Source organism: Pyxicephalus adspersus, chromosome 4, assembly GCF_032062135.1.
Source record: "Pyxicephalus adspersus chromosome 4, UCB_Pads_2.0, whole genome shotgun sequence".
NCBI classification, from domain to species: Eukaryota; Metazoa; Chordata; class Amphibia; order Anura; family Pyxicephalidae; genus Pyxicephalus; species Pyxicephalus adspersus.
Window position 1 is genome coordinate 115394817 of NC_092861.1, and position 26257 is coordinate 115421073.

At 36.4% G+C, this 26257-nt stretch overlaps 4 protein-coding genes across 4 annotated transcripts in view; all 4 read right to left on the minus strand.

Moving 5' to 3' along the window:
- SERAC1 (serine active site containing 1) overlaps positions 1-4477 on the minus strand; it is a 34550-nt gene extending 30073 nt beyond the window's left edge. The window contains exon 1 of the mRNA XM_072409367.1: positions 4392-4477. The gene's annotated coding sequence lies outside the window, so the exon portion shown is untranslated. The remainder of the gene's footprint in view (positions 1-4391) is intronic.
- GTF2H5 (general transcription factor IIH subunit 5) lies at positions 1019-4508 on the minus strand. The gene is made up of 3 exons (XM_072409368.1): positions 4392-4508; positions 2911-3049; positions 1019-1388 (listed from the first exon to the last, which is right to left on the minus strand). The coding sequence occupies exons 2-3, from the start codon at positions 2943-2945 to the stop codon at positions 1208-1210; spliced, it is 216 nt and encodes a 71-aa protein (XP_072265469.1). The 5' UTR covers positions 2946-3049; positions 4392-4508; the 3' UTR covers positions 1019-1207.
- Positions 4509-7072: 2564 nt separating this feature from the next.
- Positions 7073-8819, minus strand: LOC140329224 (uncharacterized). The gene has a single exon (XM_072409370.1). The coding sequence runs from the start codon at positions 8783-8785 to the stop codon at positions 7823-7825; it is 963 nt and encodes a 320-aa protein (XP_072265471.1). The 5' UTR covers positions 8786-8819; the 3' UTR covers positions 7073-7822.
- Positions 8820-8832: 13 nt separating this feature from the next.
- LOC140329223 (synaptojanin-2-like) overlaps positions 8833-26257 on the minus strand; it is a 57002-nt gene continuing 39577 nt past the window's right edge. The window contains exons 16-26 of the mRNA XM_072409369.1: positions 25158-25316; positions 24185-24341; positions 21967-22084; positions 18332-18550; positions 16887-16965; positions 15470-15638; positions 12826-13011; positions 11597-11734; positions 10729-10793; positions 10116-10224; positions 8833-9607 (exon numbers count right to left, since the gene is read on the minus strand). Coding sequence (XP_072265470.1) covers positions 9327-9607; positions 10116-10224; positions 10729-10793; positions 11597-11734; positions 12826-13011; positions 15470-15638; positions 16887-16965; positions 18332-18550; positions 21967-22084; positions 24185-24341; positions 25158-25316 — 1680 coding nt within the window. The 3' untranslated portion in view covers positions 8833-9326. The remainder of the gene's footprint in view (positions 9608-10115; positions 10225-10728; positions 10794-11596; positions 11735-12825; positions 13012-15469; positions 15639-16886; positions 16966-18331; positions 18551-21966; positions 22085-24184; positions 24342-25157; positions 25317-26257) is intronic.

Genomic DNA, 26257 nt, shown 5'->3' on the forward strand with positions numbered 1-26257 from the left:
TTATATGTACTATATATGGAATACACTTAAATCATGAAAGATGGTTCAAGAGCATGGCCTCAACTCTTTTAATCTCCTAAGCTCCATTATAATACTGTTATATACTAGACTAATACTATATTTATAGGCCTAATACTATGCGTTGAATTCTCACTGGCCAACCATGGGAGGAAACTGGAAGGGTAAAGCCAGGCTCTCTTCCAATCAACCCAGGAAGTTGCGAACACTGAGAAAGAATTGGGCATACAGGCACCAGTAAATGCCTACTATATGCTTCCAGCGATTATTTAGGAAAGTTTTTGGCACTTAGGTTTACAATAAAGCCGATATGAAAGACACAATAATTCTGCATGTTACCCATAAATAAAATACTAAAAATGAAGGATATTTTGAAGGATGCAAGCAGTTTAAGAACCTGAATTTGACTTGGTAGCTAGCAGGAAGTAGGAAAAAGACCTGTAACAGTTACCAAATAGTAGCACAGAAAAGTCAGATCCGGTTGACTGACAGGCAGGGCTGGGATGAGCAGCATAACATGCATAAATCAGTTTTAGAACATATTAGACATTGCCACCATAAAAAGTTGGTTATAGATGACAAATGCATATACCCTTTTATTTCTAATTTACTCTTTACTCTTACTCTAATCAAAGCTGCAAGAAAATGAGATACTTTAGAAAGCAGTCAGATCAGTCATGCACAATATAACTATTCAATTAGAAATGTATGATTGGAGAAGCTCACAGTGAACATTCTAGCACTAGCTGCAAATTGTGAGAAGGACTGTGAAGGTTCAAACCAGCTGAGTATATCGGCTGGGTGATAACATTTTCGCATTGGTGCCATTGAAACACTGCTAGGATTCACAAAAAATTTACTTGTAAGAAACCAAAATCCATCTGTATCCCAATATTTCACTTCCATCCAAGGAACATGTTGAATGAATATCATATTTTATATCAGGTTACACTAAAAGGGGGGGGCAGAAGGTGTCCAACAGTGAAATAAAAAAAACACATAGTTTTAACATTTTATTGGGATCTTACAACTATTTAAATAGGAAAAAAAAATATTTTAGATCTCTGGAAATAATTTCCATGAAGAAACAATGTCAATCTGTACATGCACAGAATAGATGGCACATTTCTTTTCTATATACAAATGATCACATTTTACAGTGTCAGTTTTTTCTTTTATTCCATTCAGTTTATTTCTGCGTGATTGGAAAGGAGTTCTGGTCCATCAATTCTCCAACCTTCTCCTGAAGGACAGTAACCAGTTCAGCTAAAACAAACACATGTGTGTCATCCAGGTCCTGAATAATGAATTTGGTTCCTAAAGCGTTGGTTTCATCCAAGTACAAGAGGAACTGTTTCATTGCTGGGTCACTGCAGGAGGTAACAGAACAAAGAACTTGTTATAAAAGGGTTGCCAGAAAACTGATGACAGAGTAATGTACCCTACTACAACCAGAGCTAAAGCTTATACTGTAGGCACATGGAAAGGAAAATTAACTCAAATCCAGCCAATATGTTTCTTACAAGGATAGAAAGATTACAGTACTGATGTCTGTGGCAAGTCTATTTATAAAGCAGGGAATCTGACATTCCCTTTAAACATGGTAGGAATCAATTAGTACCATTGCAACACATGGACCTGGAAAATTCTCCACCAAGGAATGTTTGAGGGAATGTCAGATTCCCTGCTTTATAAATAGAGCCCAACAGTATATGCTTGTACAAATGCTACATCAACTGGGGTAACATATCAGGTTGGTTAGGAGAGTGTAACTAACGATCCATCACTTCAAATCCTAGCATGAGATATATTTTTATGTCACTTTTCTGAAAACTAAGTAACATTTACAAGTATTTATTACTCTCAAAGAGATCACAGTACACACCTGACCACAATTTTGTATCCCCCTTGACCGAAAAGCTTTGTATTGTCCACTTCCTGGACTAAAATCCTGTCATTTATATAAATTCTAGCCCCTGTTCTTTATATCTTAGTATATGAATACAATGTATGTAACACATGAACCCCTTCTCAGTGCCTAACATGAATGGTGGAATTCATAATATCAATAAATTGATTTATAAGTCAAATTTTAGTAACAGTGGAGCCCTAAATCCTGATAACATAAAATTCCTGACTTTTTAGGTTTGGAAAGATTGGAACCAACTTTGGAATAACATTACCATGTTGAACTTTATCCAAGATTTTGGTGACTGATTTAATCCACTTTAAAGTACATCTAAACACTAACACATGGATAGCAACCTGACTTTGCGGGTCATTACAGTGATTTATGTGGGTTAATGTGACCAATTCCTAAATGTTTCATGGTAACCGGACCAAGCAAACAGCTGAATACACTGCTATACCCTGATGGTTGAATTCTAAGCCAAGGCCCAGACATTGGATAAAACATCAGGCAGCCAAGCTGGTCCTTCAAGTTCAGCTTAGTCCTTAACTATGAGTTCTGCCCTTTAGAAATTGCTTGCCATGGGAAGGGACAACCTGCAAAGCAGCTTTTTTTTCCCACCCGGACACATTGTTCTACTGTGTTAACTTCCAAATCATTTCAACTACAGAGGGCTTCTTGCTGCTCTCACCTCCTGTCGGTATATTCCCAGTGTTAGAACAAAACGGCTGTGCCATGCAGTAGACCCTGGCTGGCTCAGAGTTCTGAGAATATAGAGTACAGAGAGTACTGAGTACTTATAATATTACTAATGTGAGCCCTGCTGAGCACAGGATTACTGGAATCTGAAAGAGAGACGTGTATACTCCTAATATATTTGTAATACAATAAATCATTGTAGGGAATACATAAGTGGTTTAATGGTATTTGAGGTATAAAAACAAATATTTACAGGAACTGAATAAGAAACAAGCAGTACTTACCACTCTACAAGGACTCCTTTCAGTACATTCACCATTTTCACCGCCGATAAAGAAGTGATCTGTAAGTGTATGCTCTGCTCCCCCTTTCAGGTCTTTCCTGTCTTTGGCAATAAGATATGTCTGCTAATGAAATGCAGATCTAAAATAAAAAGTAGTTCTGATCTTAGAAAAAGCTTGGTTTATAGAATATAACTTCATACCTATTGCGGACATTTAAATGTCAACAGTTTTTTTAAACCATAGCCATTAGTCAGTAAACCTTTCTTTTGTTTGTGTATTAAAGCAGCCTAAGCAGACATGTTTCATGGATGGAAGAGAAACCTAACTGGGATGCAGTTTTTATATACTCAAGACAAGTACAATGAAAACAAAATCAGTGATCTCCCCAGCCCCTTTTATCCGGGCGCAACACCAAGCTGTTTTTGGGTTGGGTAACAATACAAGGGATATCACCTGCCTACAATGTCTTCCCACCCAGCTTAAAATAATGTCTGGGTTTAGCACCAAATAATGACACCCCTGCAGCACCCAGAGTTGTGTGGGATGCAAAAGATTCAGCTGGTGGCTTTATATATCTATTGATGGAACTTGGAAAAGCATGGCCAGAGCATGTCCTGGCCAACATTCCCATGAAGAGTATATGTATGGGAATAAAACAATAATATAAGCTGCAGGTTTTACCATAAAATCAGTCTCTTGGCCACACACACTGCTAGGCTGTCTTGACAGATTCTACCTCCAGACACTTGTACCCCCCCCAATACCCCAAGCACAGGGACAAAAACCAACATAGAGTTTCTCATTCTTTATTACCCTGTATCACATTGTAAATTGATAATGACTTCACAAACTGACTGTCATCCTGTAACAGATTGAAACCTATGGTCAGATAACCCCACCATCATATGACTGTTATGTATCAATCCAACCAAGATGTACACAGAAATGTATTATTCATTTCCTAGGACTGTAAATTACTTCTACAACGGCTCCCATTTCTCTCAGGATAAACAAAAAGTAAAACACGCACAGATTCAATTGCATGACTTGCAGAAGTAATATTTTGCTTAACACAGCTGAGGTTGTGAGTGATCTTAAGAGCTGAGCGGATCTGCAGCCTCTTGTAATTCTTTAATGACCAAGACAAACTCCTGGTAGGAATGTGAGGTGTACAGCGGTCACCTGACATCCTTCATGGATCAGATACAACAGGGCCTCTTTACACCCCATGCAAGCAGCATTTTAAACTCTATTTCCCCTTTATATAGAAACCACTGACTAGTAAGCAGAGTGATTGATATCTGGAAGATGGAGCACATCTCATTGTATGATTCTATGACATATAACACCACAAAATCCTCCCCCACAGCCAGTAACAGCTGTAATATAGTGCACAGGAAGCAGCTATACAAAATGTAAACACAAACCATGTGACCAGACCCGAGGACACTGCAGTCCTGTCACCTCTACACCGCACTTACCTTACCAGCTGCCACTGCCGTCCCTAAAACTGCACCCGCTACCGGTGACACCGGAACTTCCGCTCCGATTCCAACCAGCCCGAGAACACTTCCTTTTCCTTCTGCCTACACCAACCAATCAAATGCTGAGTGGGAGTGTCTAGATTGTGACGTAATATCAATCCGTGTTTATTTATGTGAGTGGAAAGGCGGACTTCCGGTGTACGAGTAGGCGTTCTATGAGCTGTGGTGATGGGGGCGGCCTATCAGAGACCTGGAATGGTTTATGGAATAAAATTCTTCCCCCTAGTGGCAATGTCCGGCATAACAAGCTGTTAGACTGAAGTGTCTGAGGTATTTTTGAACAAACGTTTAAACAATTGCAAAATAAATAAATAAAAAGTGGAAAATAAATAAATGTCCTTCCTGCCACAGGCCATTTATCAGAGGTTGTCACAGCCCAGACCTTGATAGTTCATACCTGGGATTCCAGTCATATATGGCGGAATAAAAACTTCAACTCTTTCCTGGGCAGATATAAAGATTTGGTGTCATGGTCGATGTTAGTCCTTGGATGTTTTCTCCTTTAAGTTATGTACAAAGAGTAACAATATAAGATTTGGGTTACCTGTACCCAAAAAGAGGGTTCAGAACATTCAGTAAAAAAAATAAAAATAAAAAGCTTTATTTATTTCCACAGCACCTTCAATTCCTCCAGCAATGTGCATTGTTTCCTGGATTGTTCTTCATCTGTCATCAGATCACCCGATCTCGCACGGGCCGGACATTAGGGGACGTTTTCTCCTGAACATGTAAAAAGAAAGCGCCGATTCCACTGCACATGTGTGAGATTGGCATTTTTTAGCAGGGAAAGCCCCTTATACACATGCCCGAGATTGGGCGCAGAAGAAGCAGACCGCGGCTCTGTGACATTTATATCCCAAGAGGCTGCAGCATTCAGTCTTCACCACCATAGACAGAGGCCCTCACATTCAAATTAAATAAAAAATAAAACAAAAAACTGTTACATAATGTAAAAAAAGTCAACGAGAGGGCTGATATAATGGCATCACGTGGTAAGGTTAAATACGTTTATTTATTCAATTAACCATTTAAAACGAGTAGTCCGTATAAAAAAAGTGCCAAATTATGTTTTTAAGGATTTAAATATTAAAATTAAAATACACTGAAGGAAGATGGCAGCTGAAGGAAGTCCAGGTTGAGTAGCTTGGGCTGAGAAAGTGAGGATTACTCTCCATCATGTATCTCCATCGCAGGGACTTACAAAATTACTCTCACATAGGTTGCACCCAAAACACAGAATATTACTGGGAGTTCAGCTCTTGGATTCATTCTACAGAGCCAAAATGGCAAAACACATCCCAGGAGAGGGAAGACAACATGCATCAGGAACAAAATAAATACTTTTAGGTTTATTGCACACATCCTTACCTGCTAGCAGTTGCAGCTCGGCCACGCATGACAGACAACCAGGGGGTAACAATTGCACCAACACAGGAGTGGCCAGGCCTAGCCACAGTTAGTGGCTAATGGTCAACTGGAATGTTGGCTTTGTACCTTCACCTTCAGAAGTGAAGACACAATGACTACAGGGGCCAAAGCTCACAGATCCTATCTTAGATGTGCTTACCTGCCCTGACTAAAGGTTGTTAAACACATCTGGGTAGGTGGTGACTGCAACCACTCGTGGACAATCTGAAATTGATCGAAATAAAATATGGAATGATCTCCAAAAACTTTTCATCCTAGTGCCAACCTAACTATATCCAGGCAGAGCTGCTTCAAACTGGGCGTCCTCAGGTCACAAAAGGCTGGTTTAGTAGTTACAGCTCAGAACATGAGTACATTGACTTGTCTATAGCAAGCCTGATCTTGCTTTAGACATATTTAAAGCTCCAGACCTTTAACTTACTTGGTTTTTCTCAAAATCAGTGTCTGGAAATTAATCTTTTTTTTTTTAGTGCTTCAAATGGTGCTTGGTGCATTAGACGTGCAGAACATAGAATATAAAAAAGGCCCAGAAGCTCTTGCTATGTCCAGCAGGTAAACATAGGTTTTAGCATTTACAAGGAAGAATGTGTTCAACCAGGCAGGTCACTTATTGCAGAGGGGACCGATAATATCCCTTCTGCAATAAAATAAACTTACCTGCCTGGTCGCAATTACCTAAATACACTCATCTGTCCCCATTTTGTTGGGAACACGGTCCGACCATCTTCTTATTTTCTAGTGGTTCCTATTCTTCAGCCACCCGGCATATCCCAGCATCATAGCTTAATCAGTGCATGTGCAGATAAGCATTTTTTTTTTTAAAGAATATAGCAAACAGACAGGTATGCTTTTTTTGCAGAAGGAGCATCTCCTGTCCTGTCGTTCTCCCCATCTAGGTGCTCCACCTGCAATTTCTTCCCACACAACAAAACATTTCTGGGTTGAACATGGTGTACTATAATTCTGCTTAAAGGGACCCTGATTTTGGTGAAGACAAAGCTGAAATAAGGAGTGTAGTTGTGCCTGAAGTGCAGCTTTTAGGTAACTATACATTAAATTCTTAGGTTATAGGAAGGATTTTGGTTGTTTAGGAAAAGTTTTGTACTTTTTACACTGGCCTGTTGTGCTATGAATTCACCCAACAGTTTAAAAATGGGAAACTGAACAATATTACAACTGAACTATGGCGATTATTACAAAGTGCAAAATGCATCTCTGTAATGACTAATTATCTAAATAATATAAGGTTTCTCTCAGATGTGGACAGCCCCCTGATCTCAGGAAATATTATGTAGAAATCATTTTCATGCATTAAGGTTTTCAGCTATACAAAAGTGCAAACGTCACAAAAAAAAAAAAAGAAAAAGGAATACACCACACTCCCTACTTCAGATTTTGTTATTGTGCTTAAGGGAAAGGCAAAGCAACATTACCTCCAGAACACTAACATGATGTTAAACTTAAAAACAATACTCTATAAAGCAAGTTAATTACCATTTCTCCTAGGTTTACTGATGCTTGATTTCACAGCTTGGTGGTTTTACACTTTGCTTGCATATGGCAATTTGCATAAAGACTAAGCTCTTTAATTTTAATCAAGTGCATACATTTCAGTGATTCAGAAGAAGAGACTAGAAACTAGGGTGTCCTTGAATGATCACTCAGGATCTTTTTTCATACAAAATCTATATGCACTGTTCTGTGAATGTTGAGGAAATCCTTAATGATTAGAACTGTGATAAGTTAACAAATGTTGTTCAAATTATTTCTGCCCTGCCAGCAGAAATGAACAAGGCTTATCCCATATTTATCATCCTGCAGAATCTATGGGTTTTTGGGAGTTCTCCATGTGATCATGAATAACCTACACAATATTGTCATAACAAATTTGATATAGTCCTTACAGTATGACCAGCATAATATTAAATACATATTTACATTCACCAAGGAGACTCACAATTATTTTTCAAAACAGTATTTTCACTCTTTTCCCCCTCTTGGCCCATCAGCCAATTGTCAGTAAACTGTTCAAAAGATGCATCACTTGAAAACTGATCTAAATTCTTATCAAAATCTAGAAGATCCAGTTCCTTAGAAGACCAGCTTCTTTGGGGTTCTAGTGGTTTTGTGTGGCTGGCAAGGTGATCGCTGTCACCTTTTGTGCTTACAGCCGCAGGTATATCTGTATCTAAGTCTATTAAACATCCTTCATTATGATTGTTGTTGTTGTTGTTATTTGATGACATGTCAAACTGAAGCAAACCTTGGTTGCTTTGTAACACCTGAAGATGGAAAGCTGCAGGAGCTGACTTTTTTCTTCGTGGAGGCACCGCTGGGAGAGATGAATTACATTCAGACGAACAATTATTTTTAGTGGGAGAAAGTATCTTGTCATCTTGTTTAGTTTCCTCAGTTTTTACAGTTTTAGAAGGCAGTAATGTCCTTGGTTTAGGTATGGGATACATTTTTGGAGTATCACCTATGTCTGCAGTTTCTTCTTTGTGCTCCTTTTTTGAAAACAAGGCATTGGCTGAAAAGTCTGCAGAGGACAGAGTACCTAGCAGTGCCTCTGGAGTGGATGGTGAATGAGATGCTGGAATAGACTGACAGTTCTGGTTTGATTTATTTTGGTCATCAAGAGCACTAACTGAACCTGTAGATGCAACGTCAGTTGCTGTTTGTTTTGGATGATGGGTTTCTGTACACACCACCGGCTCCTCAGCAGGCTGCAACTGTGCATGGCCACCTATTCCTGTTACCTCAATTTTCTTAACAGATTCAGACAGCAGATTAATATCAGAGAGTTTTTCCAGATCAGCTGTATTCACTGAGGACTCCGATGGTGATTTTGGTTTTGGAGGAACTCGTGGTGGAGGCTTCAAAGGTAGTAAACTATCTGTCATTCCAGCACAATGCCCCAGTTTTGGAGGTACTTGGGGCAAGAAGGTCTACTTACACAATACATACATTTTTGGTGGAAAATCCCCTCCCCCTCCTCTTTAGCTAATCTACCATAAAACCTACTGATTTCATACCTCTCTATAGAGTTTATAATAACTTACCTTTAGAAAGATTGTCTGACGTTGCAAGTTTTGAGATTTATTTAACAAAAAAAAAATTGCATATGTACATATATGTGCATAAAAATGGATAATCAGAAATCAATCAATAAAAGCTTTTTTAAAACATATTTTAAATTATATTTTAAAAGTAGGTCTTACACTAAAATGAAAGATCAACCTATTGTATAGTGCACCTTCCCCACATCTAAAATTCCTCATAAAATAATCACTGAATTGATGTGATCAGTGTTTCCAGGATCTCACCAAAAAGACTGACATTAATCTTGTTGAGGGAATATGGGCAGTATCAGGGTAAAGTAACCATATTATATCTCTTTTATTTTTAACTGAAGTTTTTTTTTACAACAATAATACACCAATTCTAGAAGGGATGAGTGGTCAGCATATAAGAGTTTTGTGTAAAGCTGAAATTCAAAATTGTTTTAGGGGACACAAACACAGAATATTGACTTACAGGTTCTGATTTGACTCCAGATCGTTGCAGAGGAACAGGTCTAGGACCTGGCACTTTTGGAGGAGGCCTTTGGGGTATAAGTACAGCTTCTGATTCTAGCGGTGCTTTCACTGACACAGATTTAGCCTCTCCTTTTGGCAAACTTGGGTTGCGATGTAGACTGGTTTTTACTTCCCCTTCTTGTTTTTCTAAAATAAAAATATTTCCTGGTATTACAATAAAACTTTAAAAGATGGAACATACACATAGAAACATCTATACACTTAAACTGTGTACAAACACAAACATTTGCATGCTCCTCCTCAAATTTTTTTAAATTGTGTTTTTTGCCTGCTGCTTTCCTCTTTTGTGACAATGCTTATGTGAAAAAATCTGGAAATGTCTACAGGTAGAAGTCTGGGAAGGCAATTCATAGTATCATCTAATGTTTTATTAGGCTGATATCAAAACTTCTGGCTGTAGCATTTCACTATTGCTTGGATTGTGAACTGTAAAGCACATGGGCAATATTGGGTTATTAGGTATAACAGCAACTACTTATTCACAGGATGACTTCTGGATTACTAGAGAAACAAAAGCTTCACCTACAAGGACCACCACATAAGACAGAATTTCACAGACTGACCTAAAGAAAAGTAAAGTTCTACCTAATATAAATGTAATTTGTAGTTGGAATAACAGTAAAACAAGTCTCACCCTTTTTAGAATCCATCAGCCATTTAATCGCTTCCTCTGCTTCTTGTGCATTAGTAGTTTTAATTTGGATTACATTGTAAGGTTTGCTTATCCCAGTTTTGTCCTGAGGCTTCAAAAAAAAAAAAACAATCAAAAAAACAGCATAAAGTATAATTACTACAAGATGTAAAAATTGCAGTCTATTAACCCCTACTATATCTGGAAAGTAAACCATTGGCTAAATCGTATGAAATTAGTTTTCTTACCTATGACCACCTATTTCCAACTTTCAAAGGGTCCTTTCAGAACTGCATTGTCAATCTGTATAGCTGGCATCTCCTGGTCAGTGGCCAGAAGAGGCAAATTGCACAGGTGCATGGTCTCATTTAATTTATTCTCATTTTTTAATTTAATTTTCTACAGAATGTGTGTGTGTGTAATATATATATATATATATATATATATATATATATATATATATACACATACATACACACACACACACACACACATATTTTTATGATTTTACTACAATTTCCATTTTTATAAGGCTATATTAATATCAACTTCTATGCTATTCATTGAATTGGGGGTATGTGTAAAACTGAATAACTTGAGAACTTTAGAGACTTACAGGATGCTGGGGGGCTCCAGGAAGAAGCTTTATTGGTTGTGGAATGGAGGCTGTAATATTACTTTCTGTAAAACACAAGTTTAATTTTCATTATTCACTGTTCAAAAGATAACTCGACATAAAAGTCAATACAGGACATATACAAGGAGGTGCTGAAAAACTGTTGGCCTAACCTATTTCCCAAAATCTGAGTGTCAGATGGAAACAGTGCCATTTTATTTTGTTACGTGTGGTTTTTTTTTTTTTTTTGGTCAATGAAAAGTTTGCAGCTTTGTGGATATGGAAGGATTAAATAAGGGGATGTCATAAAGTTCCTCTTCCTGCAGGAAACACCACAGGAAATCTATGAGTGTAAACAATGAGTGACAAGTATTTGTCATATTCAAATGTAAAAAAGTAGTGTGTCAAATCATAGCATTGCTCTGAGAAGTTGCAGCAAGATCTGTTAGGCCTTTAGCAGCATCAACTAATAAAGAAGTTGATCATGTTTATGAACTAATTTTGGCAGACTGACAATTGTCAGCTAAAACAATGATATGTGTAATATATAATGTAGGTTTCATGGCTCTAGGTCATTCCCTTTCTGGTCAAGTTGAAACTTTCCAGCATTCCTAAGCATACTCAGCATGAAGCATTAGTTCATCAGTGACTTTACAAGCTTTCCAAATAGAGAACAAAAATACTAGTTGTGAAAAATAAATATTATCAACATTTACTGGTTCCTTAGAAGAAAAATGTTCTTGTTATGTATGCTATGTACTAAAATGTGTCACAATTTGGAACATCCCAGTAAGGTTTTTTAAAAGCCTGAGGAGGTTTAATGATTCTACATGACATGCACTTAATATATACATATCGGTCCTCATACTTGGGGGTGGTGGTCTTTGTGGTGGACGTGTACGAGGCCTGTTGGGCACAGACAGTGATCTGTTTGGTGAACGGGAGCGTACTTCCCCAACATTTTCAAGTTCCAGTTCTTTCTTTAGAGCCAGTAAATCTGCATCATCTAAAAATAAACCACATTTACAGAAAAAGATCAAAATTAAATCATACTACCTAGAATTAGGAGTGTATTTGTTTCAAAACAGATGCATAGCTGTTTTGGAATTATTTGTACCTTACCTATCAAATACCATATATACCTTTTAATTATATGGAATCTTACTCTGGGTTACCATATTACTGAAGGCCTCTACTACACAAGTGATTCTTAATGCCAAGACACAAACCACCGCTCTCTTGTAGTGTTTCCTCAGTTGCAGAGAGTGATTCTTTTTTTGTAAATTATTGCGCAATATAGTTGTGTTGCAAGCATTTGTTTATTTCAAACTTAATGAAAGCCTCAGGTTTCATGTATTGGAATTACTCCAAAAACAGAGTAAAGGAAATACGTTCTTCTAATTGTGATAAGCTAGATAGAAATAAAAGCTTTTTTAATACAAACTGGTAAGTAATTTAAAAATATTGGCAACTAATGTTACAGAGAAGTTTGGTTTCACAATAACAAATATAAACAGTAACAACGGCTTTAACCCCCCTGACGTTCTAATTCTATCCATATTTTCATGCAAAAAGCGTTACATTGTTTTGCATGAAAATTTATTTTACATTGTAGGCTTATAATTCATAGGTATAATTTCCTGAAATATGTCCAATATTTAATACATTTAATAATAAACTTTAAATAAAAAAAAAACACAAAAATCTGTTAAAAAGGGTGCAAATAAATAGTGAAACCTGTAATATAACTGTACAGTAGCATATATTATATATATATATATAATTTAAAGATTTCTTTGTATTGGACTCCAATCCAATACAAAAGTATTTAAATTTCCCGCCGTGCCTCCCGCACGAATCGACGCATGCACCGATACCCCGGGGAACGTCTCTGCAGTTGCTGGGAGAAGATCAGAGAAAAAGGACGCCGCCCAAGGACCTGGACGGATGAGCAGGACGCCGGAGGACACCAAAGGAACAAGGTTAAGTGGGTTTTTATTGTTTTTAGCGAGTCGCTAAAAACACTGGGGAATACCGGTAGGGGGGTAATTTCAGAATTGTAATAATTATCACAATGTCCCTTTTTCTTGCTTTTACCTTTAAATGAGTGAGGCTTCTTAGGACTTATAAAGGAGGAGGCTTTAGTTGATGATGATGATAATGATGAAGTGTTTGTTGCAGGCAGCTGTTCATTTCCCAGAGACAAGCCTTCACTTGCTGCTGACCTATCAGCCATTAGATACTGAGGCATAACATCATCAGAGTCATCGTCCAATATATCACCTGCAGGGACAATCCAGGAATATAAAGAAGCTTTTAGTTATACAGCAGACATTTTATAATATATGACCCAAACACACAGAAGACAGTTATGCCTAAGGCAAAAAACACTACAAAATTCAACATAAAGAACTTGTCGCCTATTAGCATGGTGGCAGATGACTTCTTGTTTGCCCCGTCACTGGCCTGTGTGGTCATTTCCACTGCACTGGAGTGGGGATGTAGACTGATTGTAAGCGGGAATCATTGTTTGGAAGGAGGATGATATTTTCTAACCTAATAAAATTTTCAAATGTAGAATTTTGTGGTGTTGGTGTTAGAAAGTACCCTATTTTCACTAACACGCAAGAAAATTATAATTGGAAGATAAAATTACCAAAGGAATCGAGAGCCCTCAGCAAAGAAATTGAAGAATTGAAAAGAGTTTTCAGACCAGCCATTAGGTTATAGAGCAGGAATGATTTCCTCATGCCAGTGATCCGCTGCCTCAGAGGTAGTACAAGTAGAATTTACCTACAGCAGCCTAGTACTTCTAGTAGTTCATTTCTAGAAATTTTTTTTTGTTTATCATTTTCAACCCTGGGCACATTCACCTGATTTGATGACACCTTCTGTCAAGAAGGACATAGCTTTCCTAACAGCATGTGAACGCAGACAAAAATATTAAAAGGAAACTATAAAAGTTTTCAATCAATTTTTTTATTTAAGGTGCCATCTTAAGTGTTGGCTCTTTTATATCTGATTCACCTCTAAGTCGAAGTAAAATTTGCTGTACAAAAAAAAAAAAAACAGTTATTTCCTGACAAAAGGTAGAGTGCAAAATGGCGGACAGATAACTATGGCTTGTCTAAAAAGAGTTGAGTTTTCTTTGATAAAATCAGTGGTTCATTTTGTCCAAATGGCAAAAAATTAAGTGGGCCCAAAGGGTAAATAAGCAGGTCACCAAAATTTGCAATTAAATAAGCTTGTTTTTAATTTACAAGATGGAAATTTTAACATTTCTCCATAACATTGACTACAATTTTAAAGAGAAACTAAGGACACAGTCTTTAAAACAAAAAAAAGCACAAATATACATATTAAGTATATTCACTCTGTAAAAAATGTAGGATTTCTAGAAAGCAGCTTGAAGCTTGTTAGAAGTTGTGTTGGCTGCTGGATTGGATTCTCTTCAGACTTGGATTATGCAATGCATGTATGTACAAGTCCTAACATCATTTATACCACTATGCACTATAAGAATTTGCATACAAATGTACACATAGGAATATAAAAGTCTGATATGTACAGTATATATTTTATATTTCCTTGCCATAAGATAAAAGTCACAAATGGGTATAAAGTGCAGGGCAACTATAGTCCCTGTGACACAATGTCAGGAACCCCTTACCCTCCCTTCACCTGCTGTTGGAACAGCACTTCAGTATTTCGCAGCATGTACTTCCATGTTCCAACATTCACCAGAAGATCTCTCTCTTTAGATCTCTGGCATTAATCTATACCTGTACCTAGCTGTTGGAAAGATATATATATACCCACCTTGTTTACTAGCTGGGTCACTTAGCATTACACAGTATTTATATAGCACCAACATATTACGCAGCTCTGTACAAAGTCCATAGTAATGTACTAGCATTCAACCTGTTTTGCTGCTAGAACTATCTGGTTTAATGTAGTCTCTCCCCGGCCAGTCTCCTGTCTATGTCAAACTGACATGACCTTCACTGGGCATCACTGGGCACCATTTCTCTGGCCTCATTAGTACTAAGTGGCTTAGACATGCTATGAAACTTGCTCAAGGTAACAAGGAACAAGTCCAGTTAAATATGGCTAACTTAGTACTAATAACATTAAATAATGGCACATGTTTTATTCAGACCTAGTAGGGAAAAAATATGAATTTACTCAACAATAAGGAAAACATTACAGAATCAACCCAGAAATTTAATGTAGTACTTTTAGTGAATTTAATTATTTTTTTTAGACCATAGACTTCAGTAAACAGACCAATTTAGACCAAGTTTGTTTTCGAAATGCAAATTACCAGGTGATTCGATAATATCTTCCTTATTGTTGAGTGATTCTATATTTTTTTTTTACCCTACTTAGACTTAATAAGAATGCACTACTTAATTAATTTCATTGAATGTAATTTCAATTTTTTTAAGGTATGCTTTTCAATGCCAAAAAGAATAGTGATTCTTTAATTTGTGCCAGAGGCTATAGATACACCATGGTCTGGAAGAATGGGATCCTTGACAGACAAGCTTAATTATTGTATTTTACTATCATCTGCACTTTGTAAATGTCTGTGCTACAGTCATTACATTTATTATTTAAAAAAAAAAAAAACAGAAAATAATCTATTCTTCCGCAATAAGAATGTTGAAAAACCATACCTGTAGAAGGGAAACAATAATGAAAATTAGGTTTAAAGAAACGCAAGCAAATGTATTATTACCCTCTGATTCATAGTCTAGACTTGAAAAATCAAAATTTTCCTCCAGAAGACAGGAGTTGGCATTGGGTGACAGCAGTACCACACTGTCTCTGTTTCGAGCAATTTCTTCCTGTAGACCCTGCAACCAATCTTTTGTCTTTGGCCTTATTTTTACTGTTTTCCCATGCACCTGGAAAAAAAAGGATTTAAGCTACATCACAATACAAAGCATACAAAATGTGAAAGCACAACAATTTTCCAGTGACTGCTTTATGGGCAGCAAAGTGAGACTGCCCTCATACTGTCCTTTGTGCACTAATTAGACATATTTATCTTCACTATGGACCTGAAACTAAAACTGAACTTTATACCACTTTATATTTCAATGTTTTTTTAAATAAATTTTAACAAAGAGGACAGTATACAAGTCGTAAACAAAGCCCGACAAATAGCTTCAATAACAGTTCAACTATTTCGATCAGACCAGTGTGGTGCAAGTAGAACCTTGTTGAGAAAACTTCAAAAGAACTCCTAAGCAGCTTACAAGACCTGAATCATGTTTAATATACCTTTAAAACAACAAATACAAAACAGACACAACAGGACCAGACCAAAACAGACAACTTTATACCACTTAATTGAAAAAATATATAAATCGTGTATTTAAGCCAAAACCTTTTGTCCCCCAAAGTATAGAAAAGAAAATGACCCCTCTTAGCTTTCTTTTTGCTGATTGCCTTGTCAGGGAAACTCCTTTCACTTCACTTTTTTCACCTTTTCAGAACAGAAAATAAGAGAAAAATTCCTCAAGGGAAAAATCCCCTTTTATAGTTGTCATTAAAACCACTGTCCCCAATATATAAATTCTTGCTGACCATCCCATTGCTGTGACAGCTTTCCTTGTTGCAAACAATGATCACTAAGGTAAATAGAGATTAAATCCCCACCATGCAAGGTTTTGTCCTTGCATACTTTAAAATATTAATAAAATCCTGTCCGTGTCTATGTCTCAGATTTGTAAAGAAGGGTATGATGGAATCTATTTTTTTTTTATTATACCACCACCCACTCTGTTTGGAAATGCTACTATAAAGAAGGATCTGTATAAGTACTGCACAGGTTTACTTTGTGAATACTGCACATTTACATAATTGCAGACAGGAGACATCAAGCAACAATACAGGATGATGTTAATGTATGAAATGGTACAATTTTTTCTTTATTACTACTATAAATTGCTATACAAAGTTGAATTGCTATGCCTCTGTATTTTTGTGGAAACGCCAAGAAACACAAAAATCAGGCATAATGAAATCTAAGTTACTTTGGCCTATTCAGTAGCTACTGTAAATTCTAAAAGAAAAAAACATTTATGTTGAAATCTTTTTCATAGTTATTGTGGTATAAATGCTGTTACTGGTTGAAGTTTACAATTTACCTTCAGACCATCTAGATCAAGAACACTTAAAGCAGTCCTGCTGTCTGCAAACGTGACCATCATTTGGCCTCCAATTAACCTGTTAAATAACGAAAAAAGTAAAGTATGTAATCACAGATTACCAAAATGACAATATATAATTTACATGATACATTACTGAATTATTATAGCGCGATTTGTATGTACCATTATGACAGATTTTGTGAAAATGTTATGTCTAGTTTAATTTTTATTTTATGTATTGTGTTATTTATACAAAATTTTGCAAGTAAACATTTCATTCAGGGTGCATCCAAGCTTTCGTATTTAAAGTGCACATATGCCTGCCTAATAGGAATGCCCAGTAATAAAGCTGTGATCAAAATAAATCATGATCAATATCTCCCCGTTAATGATCGGTTACCAAGATTACTGCCGAACACCACTGGATAGCAACCAGATTTCAAATCATCTTTTAGGGGCTTTGGACTTTGTTCAGAGCTCCATAATATGTCGGCACTATATAAATACAAGTTAATGATATAAGTCCACTGCACTTTTTGACTAACTCTGCAGGCTAGAGAACTATGTGGCACTATCCATAGAAGACAGGTGAGGTGGGCCCTCTTCTGATGAAGATTTTTATTGTATGTTATGCTAGACTTTAATAATGCTTTAACAGATAATCAAGAAGTATATTATAGAGGAAGGAACAAGGATCATGGTCAAAAGCAGAGGTGGTAGATTGCTCACATGCCAAGTCAAACTTAAGAGGAGTCTTGAAGGATTGGGGGGGGGGGGGGATGTAAAAGGTATGAAAGAGATTTTTAATTATTTGGGGGGGAGCACATAGCACAGACTCAAAGTGGAAATCATATCATCATATTTTTAGCATTAATGGAAAAATGTTTTTTTTTTTTTTTTTTTTTTACGGGAGATCCCCTCCCCTTTAGTCTTTACTGCTATGAAAAAGACTGAAGGAAAAACCCGCAGCCTTCTGGGATATTTGCGTTACATATCCCAGGAGGCTGTAGACTGCTACACATGCACAGGACTGGCCATGCTTCATCAAGGGGCTTTCCTGTAATGTAAAAAAAAAATGCTCAATCTCTACATGCGAAGTGCAAGAAGGGGAAAGAAGAGGGAGCTGAGAAGAGTACGACTTGCTGGGCTCGGTTTGTGAATGGAAAGACTGGTAAAAGGTAAGTGATATTTTTTTTTTTTTTGATAGTTCTGCTTCAAGGAAGAAAGTTACTTTACAATGATCTGTGCTGAATATAAACCATTAGATTTCAATTTTGGCCCTATTATCTAATTGTATTCCCTAGATGTTAAATATTTTTATTAATACAATAAAATGGCATTTTTTCACCCAGCCTTTTTATTTTATGAAGCAGCTGAACCTTATTAAACAGTAAAGAACCTATTTCTTTTCATGTTTTTTTTTTTTTTTTTGCTGTCCTCACCGTACAAGTATAACAGTGCCGAAAGTCTGAAATGTCTGCACAAGTTCTGTGCTAATGTCTTCTGGGAATTCTGCTTTGTCCTCAGCTGTTGGTGAGTCAATGTGAACTTCCACGGTGGCATCAAGAGGTCCCTGAGATGAGGAGATTTCCTGGAATACTCTCTCTCTGGAATTTACCTCAACCTCCTGAACTTCCACTTCCACAATGGCCAGCACAGGTCTGTGAAAGAGAGATTGCATAAAGATTACTACATAAGGTACACAACTATTGTTCTATAAACCAACATCACAGAACAGGAAAAAACACTTTTTTGCTTAACATTTTATTATCCATTTTTCACCATCCATCTCGTTCGACTCACAAACATATTACTACACACAGAAATATAGCATAATAAAGCATTCACTTCTATATCTATTTACTGAATCAACAGACAGATGCAACAAAAATTATGCAAATCCCTTGACAGCTGACATACTTGAAAGCTGACATACTGTATATCTATGACATCTAAATGTACATATGAAACATTGCATTATTCTGGACCTTGAGATCTAGCGTGCAAGGTTAACATCTTAGTCAGCGTTTGTCCTGCTTTGGCTTAGGATTTCTCTGGCCACTCTAGTTTCTTCCCACATGCCAAAGACATGAATTTTGAAACGGCATACAACTTTGGTAGCGTCCTTAAACTGCAAGCTCATTTGGGGGACATGAACCTTCATGCTTTTTAATTCCTATTACTGCTGTCACAGGGGGGCTGACAGACCCCTCTCACATGAAGTCTATAGACAAGAAGTCTAAGCAAGACCCATAAAATGCCTTACTGCCTTTAAGGATAACTGCACCTTTGTAATAATTAAAACATTATTGTCACAAATAGTGACTGGCAGGACTATATATCTCTCCATCATTTTATTAATTAAATTATCACATTTCCATCCCATTTTTATTCTTTTTGTCATTGCCATTTTATGCTGCCCCTCATTTTCTAATATGGGTTTGCCAGTATTGCAAGCCTATGTGCCCAAACATACGTTCAAAGATGCAAATAAATCTGGCTAGCAGAAAGATCTGCCCAGCAAGAATCCTAACTGTCAAGCCCCTTGCAGACTTGCAGTAAACCACATGCCAGAAGGAGTCATTGGGAACCACTTTGTGCAAGTGTTAGCAGCATTTACATTGTGGTTGCAGAGGGGTTGCTAGTCTTGGAAGCTGTTTTAGCCATTTGTACATGTTTTAGGCAAACTGGACTGCTGTAACTGGCTGTTCAGAAAACTAACATTTAAAATTAATTCTGAATAACTTTCTCTCCTGCGGACATCAAAATGATAAAGCTCAGGTACAGAACTCTATGTATAATTTGTATTGTTTATAACCACTCCCAAGGTACACTTATCTTTTAGGTCTATGTGCAAAATGGTAAAACGTGCAGACATTGAACTTTGTGTGGTGGAACATGAGTGGGTATATTTTACATTTTGTGTGGGCACCTAGATACCATCCCGATCAAATTTATAGGTCACTACAATGCAAGGAGTCCCACACATTGTCACATTATTTTCCCAACTGTAAAAAAACAAACTAAAAATCCACTTTAAAATGACCATGGTGAGTCAAGTAACTCTAAGATACAGCATAGAAGATGGATACAGAGTTCAGCTTTTGCACAAAACTGCATAATTTAAAGATGGTTATACTGGAGCATACTATCACATATTTTTGATTCTGTTCCTATAATAGAGTTTTGCAAAAATAAGCTAATGGAAAAGATGTGCAAAATAATTATCGCTGCACTGTTTTCTCAGGCAATAACTATTTCATAGAGATTTGTATTGAGATGTATTGTTCAGAAGCTCCCCAGTGTATAACCTGTCATGCAGTTACATAAAACTTGTTTACAATGAACTACAATACACAAACTTTCCACCTGATGACTAACACCAGAAGAGATGATGCAGCTAATGGCACACTAATGGTGTAAAGCACTGCAGCGTATATATTGTGCTATAAAATGATAATTATCATTGCAGATACAAAAGGAGGAAAAACAGTTTTAGTTCAACATTAAAATCGTGAAGCCCTTTCAGCTTAAGGTTCTACAACATAGCAATTTATATATACCCTATTTATTTAGTAATACTCTTGCCATACTGTACAATAGCTATTATGAAGCAAAAGCTAGAAAACAATAGGATATTTTTGGAGTTTTATAGGCAATATTGAAAAGGAAAAAGAAATACAAACCCACAGCACTTGTATGTACAAATCTCTTAGCATGCAGTATTCCTGCTGTTATCCTTTATTGTTATATGTTACAAAAATGTAATACATCTAATGCATGCTTCAATTAATGGTGTTAAGCCTAAGTATATATTTTATTGTATTACATGTTTAAAAACTAAAAATAACACTTTTTTTACAATAAGCCTGGTCGATTAAAGCACAGGTAGGAAGTCATCTATATGAAACAATAGCTTGCATTCAGCAGTACAGTGGAGAATGCACAATGTGCACAAGGATGGGCACTTTAAGATAAAATGTTGTACCTAATATCTTGAATTGGCAAAGCACATGTTTTCTTTGACTTTTATCAGTTTAAACAACAAAATGCGGCACAATAAGATCTGCCTGTCTAAAGCTGCATACACACCTGCAATTTTTCTCGTTGGAAAGGATCTTTCACGATCCTTTCCAACGAGAAAAGACTGCACGATGCATGAACGATGCTGTACATACAGCACCGTTCATGCTCTATGGAGAGGGGAGGGGGAGAGCGACGGAGCGGCACCCTGCTGCGCGCTCTCCCCTTCCCTTTCATTAGGATCGGTCGTCGTCCATGGATCCGCCAGGACGGTCGTCGGACGATGGGCGACGACCGACTGTACACACGGCAGATTTTCGCCCGATAATTGGCCGATACCGATTATCGGGCGAGAAAAATTTGCCGTGTGTACGCAGCTTAAGACGACTTCACTTTTTTCTTTGGCTTGTATAGCAGAGGGTGCAGCAAGCATTGTTGAAACCTTTTGTTGAGGAGGTTAAGAACGGACCTTAATATCTGAGCTGATTATCACTTTAACCAAATTGCTAGCAGACTTCAGACAGATTATCTAAAATAACATCCTCAAACTATGTTTTCTGTAAAGGCTTAAGCAAAGCTGGTTGAAGCTTGCTAAAAGCATTACTAATGATTTGAAAACACTTGCTGGGCTCCTATACATGCTGAACCCCATGTAAACGAGGACCTAGAGTAACAACAAGCAGTCTTTGACTCACTGACAAAGACCTCCCTTTTTACAAATAGAAAAAGGTGAAAGATCAATTCCAGGAGATCAATTTTTTTAAACAATACTGTACATAAAAGTCTTTTAATGACTGAATGAGTCATATCACAGAAAAATCCACCCATGCACTGCCAGTCTAAGTACCACACTATAAAACAAAATCCAGAGTAAACACGAATCAGTCCCTCTATTTTTAATATAGTTTCTCTGCAGACTACATATAAATAGGCACAAACTTGTTTTAAATGTGGAATAATGGTCCACCAAGAGAGCAATCTATCTATGCCTTGTTTTAAATGTGATCATATAAAGCAGCGGTCCTACAAAAATGAATCCATAGCCGATAAGTACCTGTGATCAGAAGCGGGAATCTCTGCTCTACCATAATACATCAAAGCTCCAGGAGTCCATGTGTGCTTTATTCTACTGTTGAAATCCAAATCATTGTCTAGAAGATTAATGTCTCCAGCTATATGTGGATTATGAACACATGTAATACAAGATGTTAAGGCATTATGGTTAGTAAAAATTACTTTGAACAAGCATTTTATCATTGCGTCAGGAAAGCAGGTTTACCCCCTTGTTTTACAAGCGATACTAATGAAAATAAAAAAAAAAAGTAAATCTGGACTCCAGACAAATGGATTCACATCCTATATACAGTTAGGTTCATAAATATTTGGACTGAGACAACTTTTTTCTAATTTTGGTTCTGTACATTACCCGTAATAATTTTAAATGAAACAACTCGGATGCAGTTGAACTGCAGACTTTCATCTTTTATTTAGTGGGTTGAACAAAAAGATTGCATAAAAATGTGAGGAACTAAAACTTTTTTTTTTTTTTTTTTTTACACAATCACTTCAGTTCAGGGGCTCAGAAGTAAATGGAGAATTGATTCAAAGGCTATTTCATGGGCTGGTGTGGGCGATTCCTTTGTAATGTCATTATCAATTAGGCAGATAAAAGGCCTGGAGACAACCATCTTTAAGCTGCAAAAACAGAAAAAACTATCCGAGAAATTGCTACAATATTAGGAGTGGCAAAATCTACAGTTTGGTACATAATGAGAAAGAACCAAAGCACTGGTGAACTCAGCAACGCCAAAAGACCTGGACATCCACGGAAGACACAGTGGTGGATGATAGCAGAATTATTTACATGGTGAAGAGAAACCCCTTCACAACAGCCAACCAAGTGAACAACACTCTCCAGGAGGTAGGCATATCGATATCCAAGTCTACCATAAAGAGAAGACTGCATGAAAGTAAATACAGAGGGAGCACTGCAAGGTGCAAGCCACCCATAAGCCTCAAGAATAGAAAGTTTAGATTGGACTTTGCTCAAAAACATCTAAAAAAGCCAGCACAGTTCTGGAAAAACATTCTTTGGACAGATGAAACCAAGATCAACCTATACCAGAATAATGGCAAGAAAAAAGTATGGAGAAGGAACAGCTCATGATCCAAAGCATAGCACATCATCTGTAAAACATGGTGGAGGCTTGGGCGTGCATTGCTTTAGTTTCAGCTTTTTAATATGTCCAATTAGTTTTGAGCCCCTGAAATGAGGTGATTATGTAAAAGAAAGGCTTTAGTTCCTCACATTTTTATGCAATCGGTTTGTTCAACCCACTGAATTAAAGCTGAAAGTCTGTAGTTCAACTGTATCTGAGTTGTTTCATTTAAAATTATTTGTGGTAATGTACAGAACCAAAATGAGAAAAAAGTTGTCTCTGTCCAAATATTTATGGGCCTAACTGTATATAGCTTTTTTTCATTACCTCCAAATTGGTTTAGATTTCTGTCTATCCAGTTCTGAGGTATATACAGTTCCGCCAGTAGTAGTTTTCTCTACTGCAGATATACAAAACAGATGTTTCCCAATTATTGTCATCTCTCTGCGCTCCCCTCCTTTTTTAGCAAGTTTCTTGCCAGTATATATACGGGACATATGATAGTTCCCCAATGTATATACCAATGAATAAAAATGTATTCATTGGTGCTCTTTATGTGTGCCCAGGATTTTTAATATAAAAAAAATCTGAGATTTGAGATTTTATTGTCTTTAAGCTCTATTAGAAAAAGAAATAAAGCTGAACATACCATTTATGAATCCCTGCCCCTGTGACAACTGCACCCTATTTTTTTTACAAGTATCACAGGAACAAGAACGTAGTGGAAAAATATGTACATAATGTTATTTAATCCCAATGCTTTCCTACCCTTTTGACAACTGCCCCTTTCTAACATTTTTTTCACAGTTGCCAATATTTTCCTATCCAGATAACACCCACACCCTCATGTCTTATATGGGCATTAGAGAAAATTTGGGAAAATATTACCAATGGGTTTACAGACAGAAAAAAAACAGACACAAATTATCTACTTCAGTAAAAAGAACCTTTACATATTTTGGCGTACCATGCTTTGATATACATGCAAATAGGACAATGTGACATGTTTGTTGTAAAGCCATGTGCTATTTTCTCTGCATTGACCACCCAATCCCATTGTTTAAAACATTCCTAATTTTTATTATCTGGATTTGTTTGATCAGTTTACAGTACCTGATTTCTCAAATGGTAATTTCTTTCTCCACCACAATACTCTGTCTGTCCATGCTGGCGTTCTACACTTTTCACTGGTGTCATAAGCCTCTGATCCAATATCATACTTGTAGGTTGGTCCAAAGTGGATAGTACCTTCATAGAAGTCTTTAAATATCTATAGAAAAATGATATTCCTTTGCTGATTGCATGATTTACTAAAGGTATAGCATGAAGCATGTATAATTGTGGTCATACTATAAAAACAGAGAAAACTGACACAAAAAGGGTTGGCATAGCTGCCAAGGTTTTTATTTTTTTTATAAAAATGTACAGACTTGAAGCTTTACACAAAAGAATATAAATAATGAATATTTCCTTTGCAATGTCAACTGCTGAGATTTTTGATCTGTTATTATGGTAAATTATACCTTTTTAGCACATTGTGATACTTACAAACTTCTCTTAAAGCACTGCATCCATTAACTTAGAATGATACTTAATGTCTTATTACTCATCTGAATGACAATCCAATGAAGCTACATCAACTGATAAAAACAATTACATTTTGGAGTCTGTGGGAACATTTTTCTATTGGCAGTAACAGAAAAAGCATTAGCTGGTTACAGACAAACAACCCTAAGATTTGTCCAACTTCAATAATTTCAGTGTTTTGCCAATTAAACGCCTCTGATAAATGTACACAGTAGTAGACTTCTGGATATCTGCATGCATATGTGCATTGATTTGCTGCCATTTGATTGGCTGATCAGATATTTAGTTTAACAAGCAATTGAGCAGGTGTGCCTACTAGTGGCTGGTGAGAGTATAAGCAAAACCGTACAAAAATCTCAGGGCTCCATTTACAATGTTCAAGACTGGAAACTTTGAAAACAGATCATTTTTTCTAATTTAAATGTGTGAATGTTGGATGAAAGTTGTGTAATCTTAAATATAAAAAAAAAATTAAAATTATTTTGAACTATGTACACACCTTTCCATTGGCTTTTTGAATCTGAAGCTGATCAAATTCAAGTAATTTCTTCCAATCTTGGCGTTTAATAAAATAGAACACTTCCTCGTATGTAAGGTCCAATCGATAATTAAAATCTCCACACCAAAATATGTAATCATGTGAAAAAACATTTCTTCCCTTGAATAAGAAACAAACAGGAAAAAGAATAAGTATAATTTTATGATATAAGCAACTCTCACTTCAGGGACTAATCACTATAAGAATTGGGAATTAGTTGCTAGTTAGACTAAGCACATCTAAGCCACACAGTATATATTATTTGCAGCAGGGCTGCTTTATGGCACTTTAATTAGCCTTTAATGTTCAGGTATGTGCGTATTTAATACTGTAATTATGACAGAAATATTATTATTTTATGCTACTCCTTTATCATGTATAACTATGATTAATACATAAAAAAACAAAACTATCTACCCCCTATTATGAAATACTTTGTTGTCTTTCTGTAGTAGATCTAGAAATCATAATAGAACACCCATTTTACATACAATCTATATTGACATCTTTTTTATGTGTAAAATATTGTATTTCCTATATACATAAATATATATTGTTGAGTAACAAACACTAATAAAGTAAAAGGATACCACCAGGCAACAAATGAACACATGAATAAACACTTATGTGTAGGTAGAGATGTTTATCCATTCTGGGACCACAGACATCCTACTAGCATTTTTTCTAATAAAATTCTACTATTTAAGTGTTCCAGGTAAAATATAATTTCTGATATTCAAAAATCACCCATGGAGACAGTTATTCTTCATGGGAACAACTTCCTCACCATTTTCTTCAACCTATAGATAAAATATTGGTAGACATAGAATATGGTGAGGATCAATGCTAAACTACAAGAAAGTCCAAAAGAAGTGTACTTACATTAGATTCCAAGAAAAAAAACTCCAATAAATTAACTGAAATCATGGAAAATTTCCGTGGGATGCCAAAGGCATTCCCTGGAATAAAAAATCCACAAATAGTCCCTAATATAAAAGTTACTGCCTCTTCTTGGGTCCTTAATGTGAGTAACCATAACAATTAATGATATTTTTCTTTAG

Excerpts from the sequence above, each read along its gene's own strand:
- GTF2H5 (XM_072409368.1), bottom strand. The coding sequence starts at position 2,945 with ATGGTGAATGTACTGAAAGGAGTCCTTGTAGAGTG. Across the intron at positions 1,389-2,910 it reads AAAGGAGTCCTTGTAGAGTG|TGACCCAGCAATGAAACAGT; the intron begins GTAAGTACTGCT and ends TACCTCCTGCAG.
- LOC140329224 (XM_072409370.1), bottom strand. The coding sequence starts at position 8,785 with ATGACAGATAGTTTACTACCTTTGAAGCCTCCACCACGAGTTCCTCCA.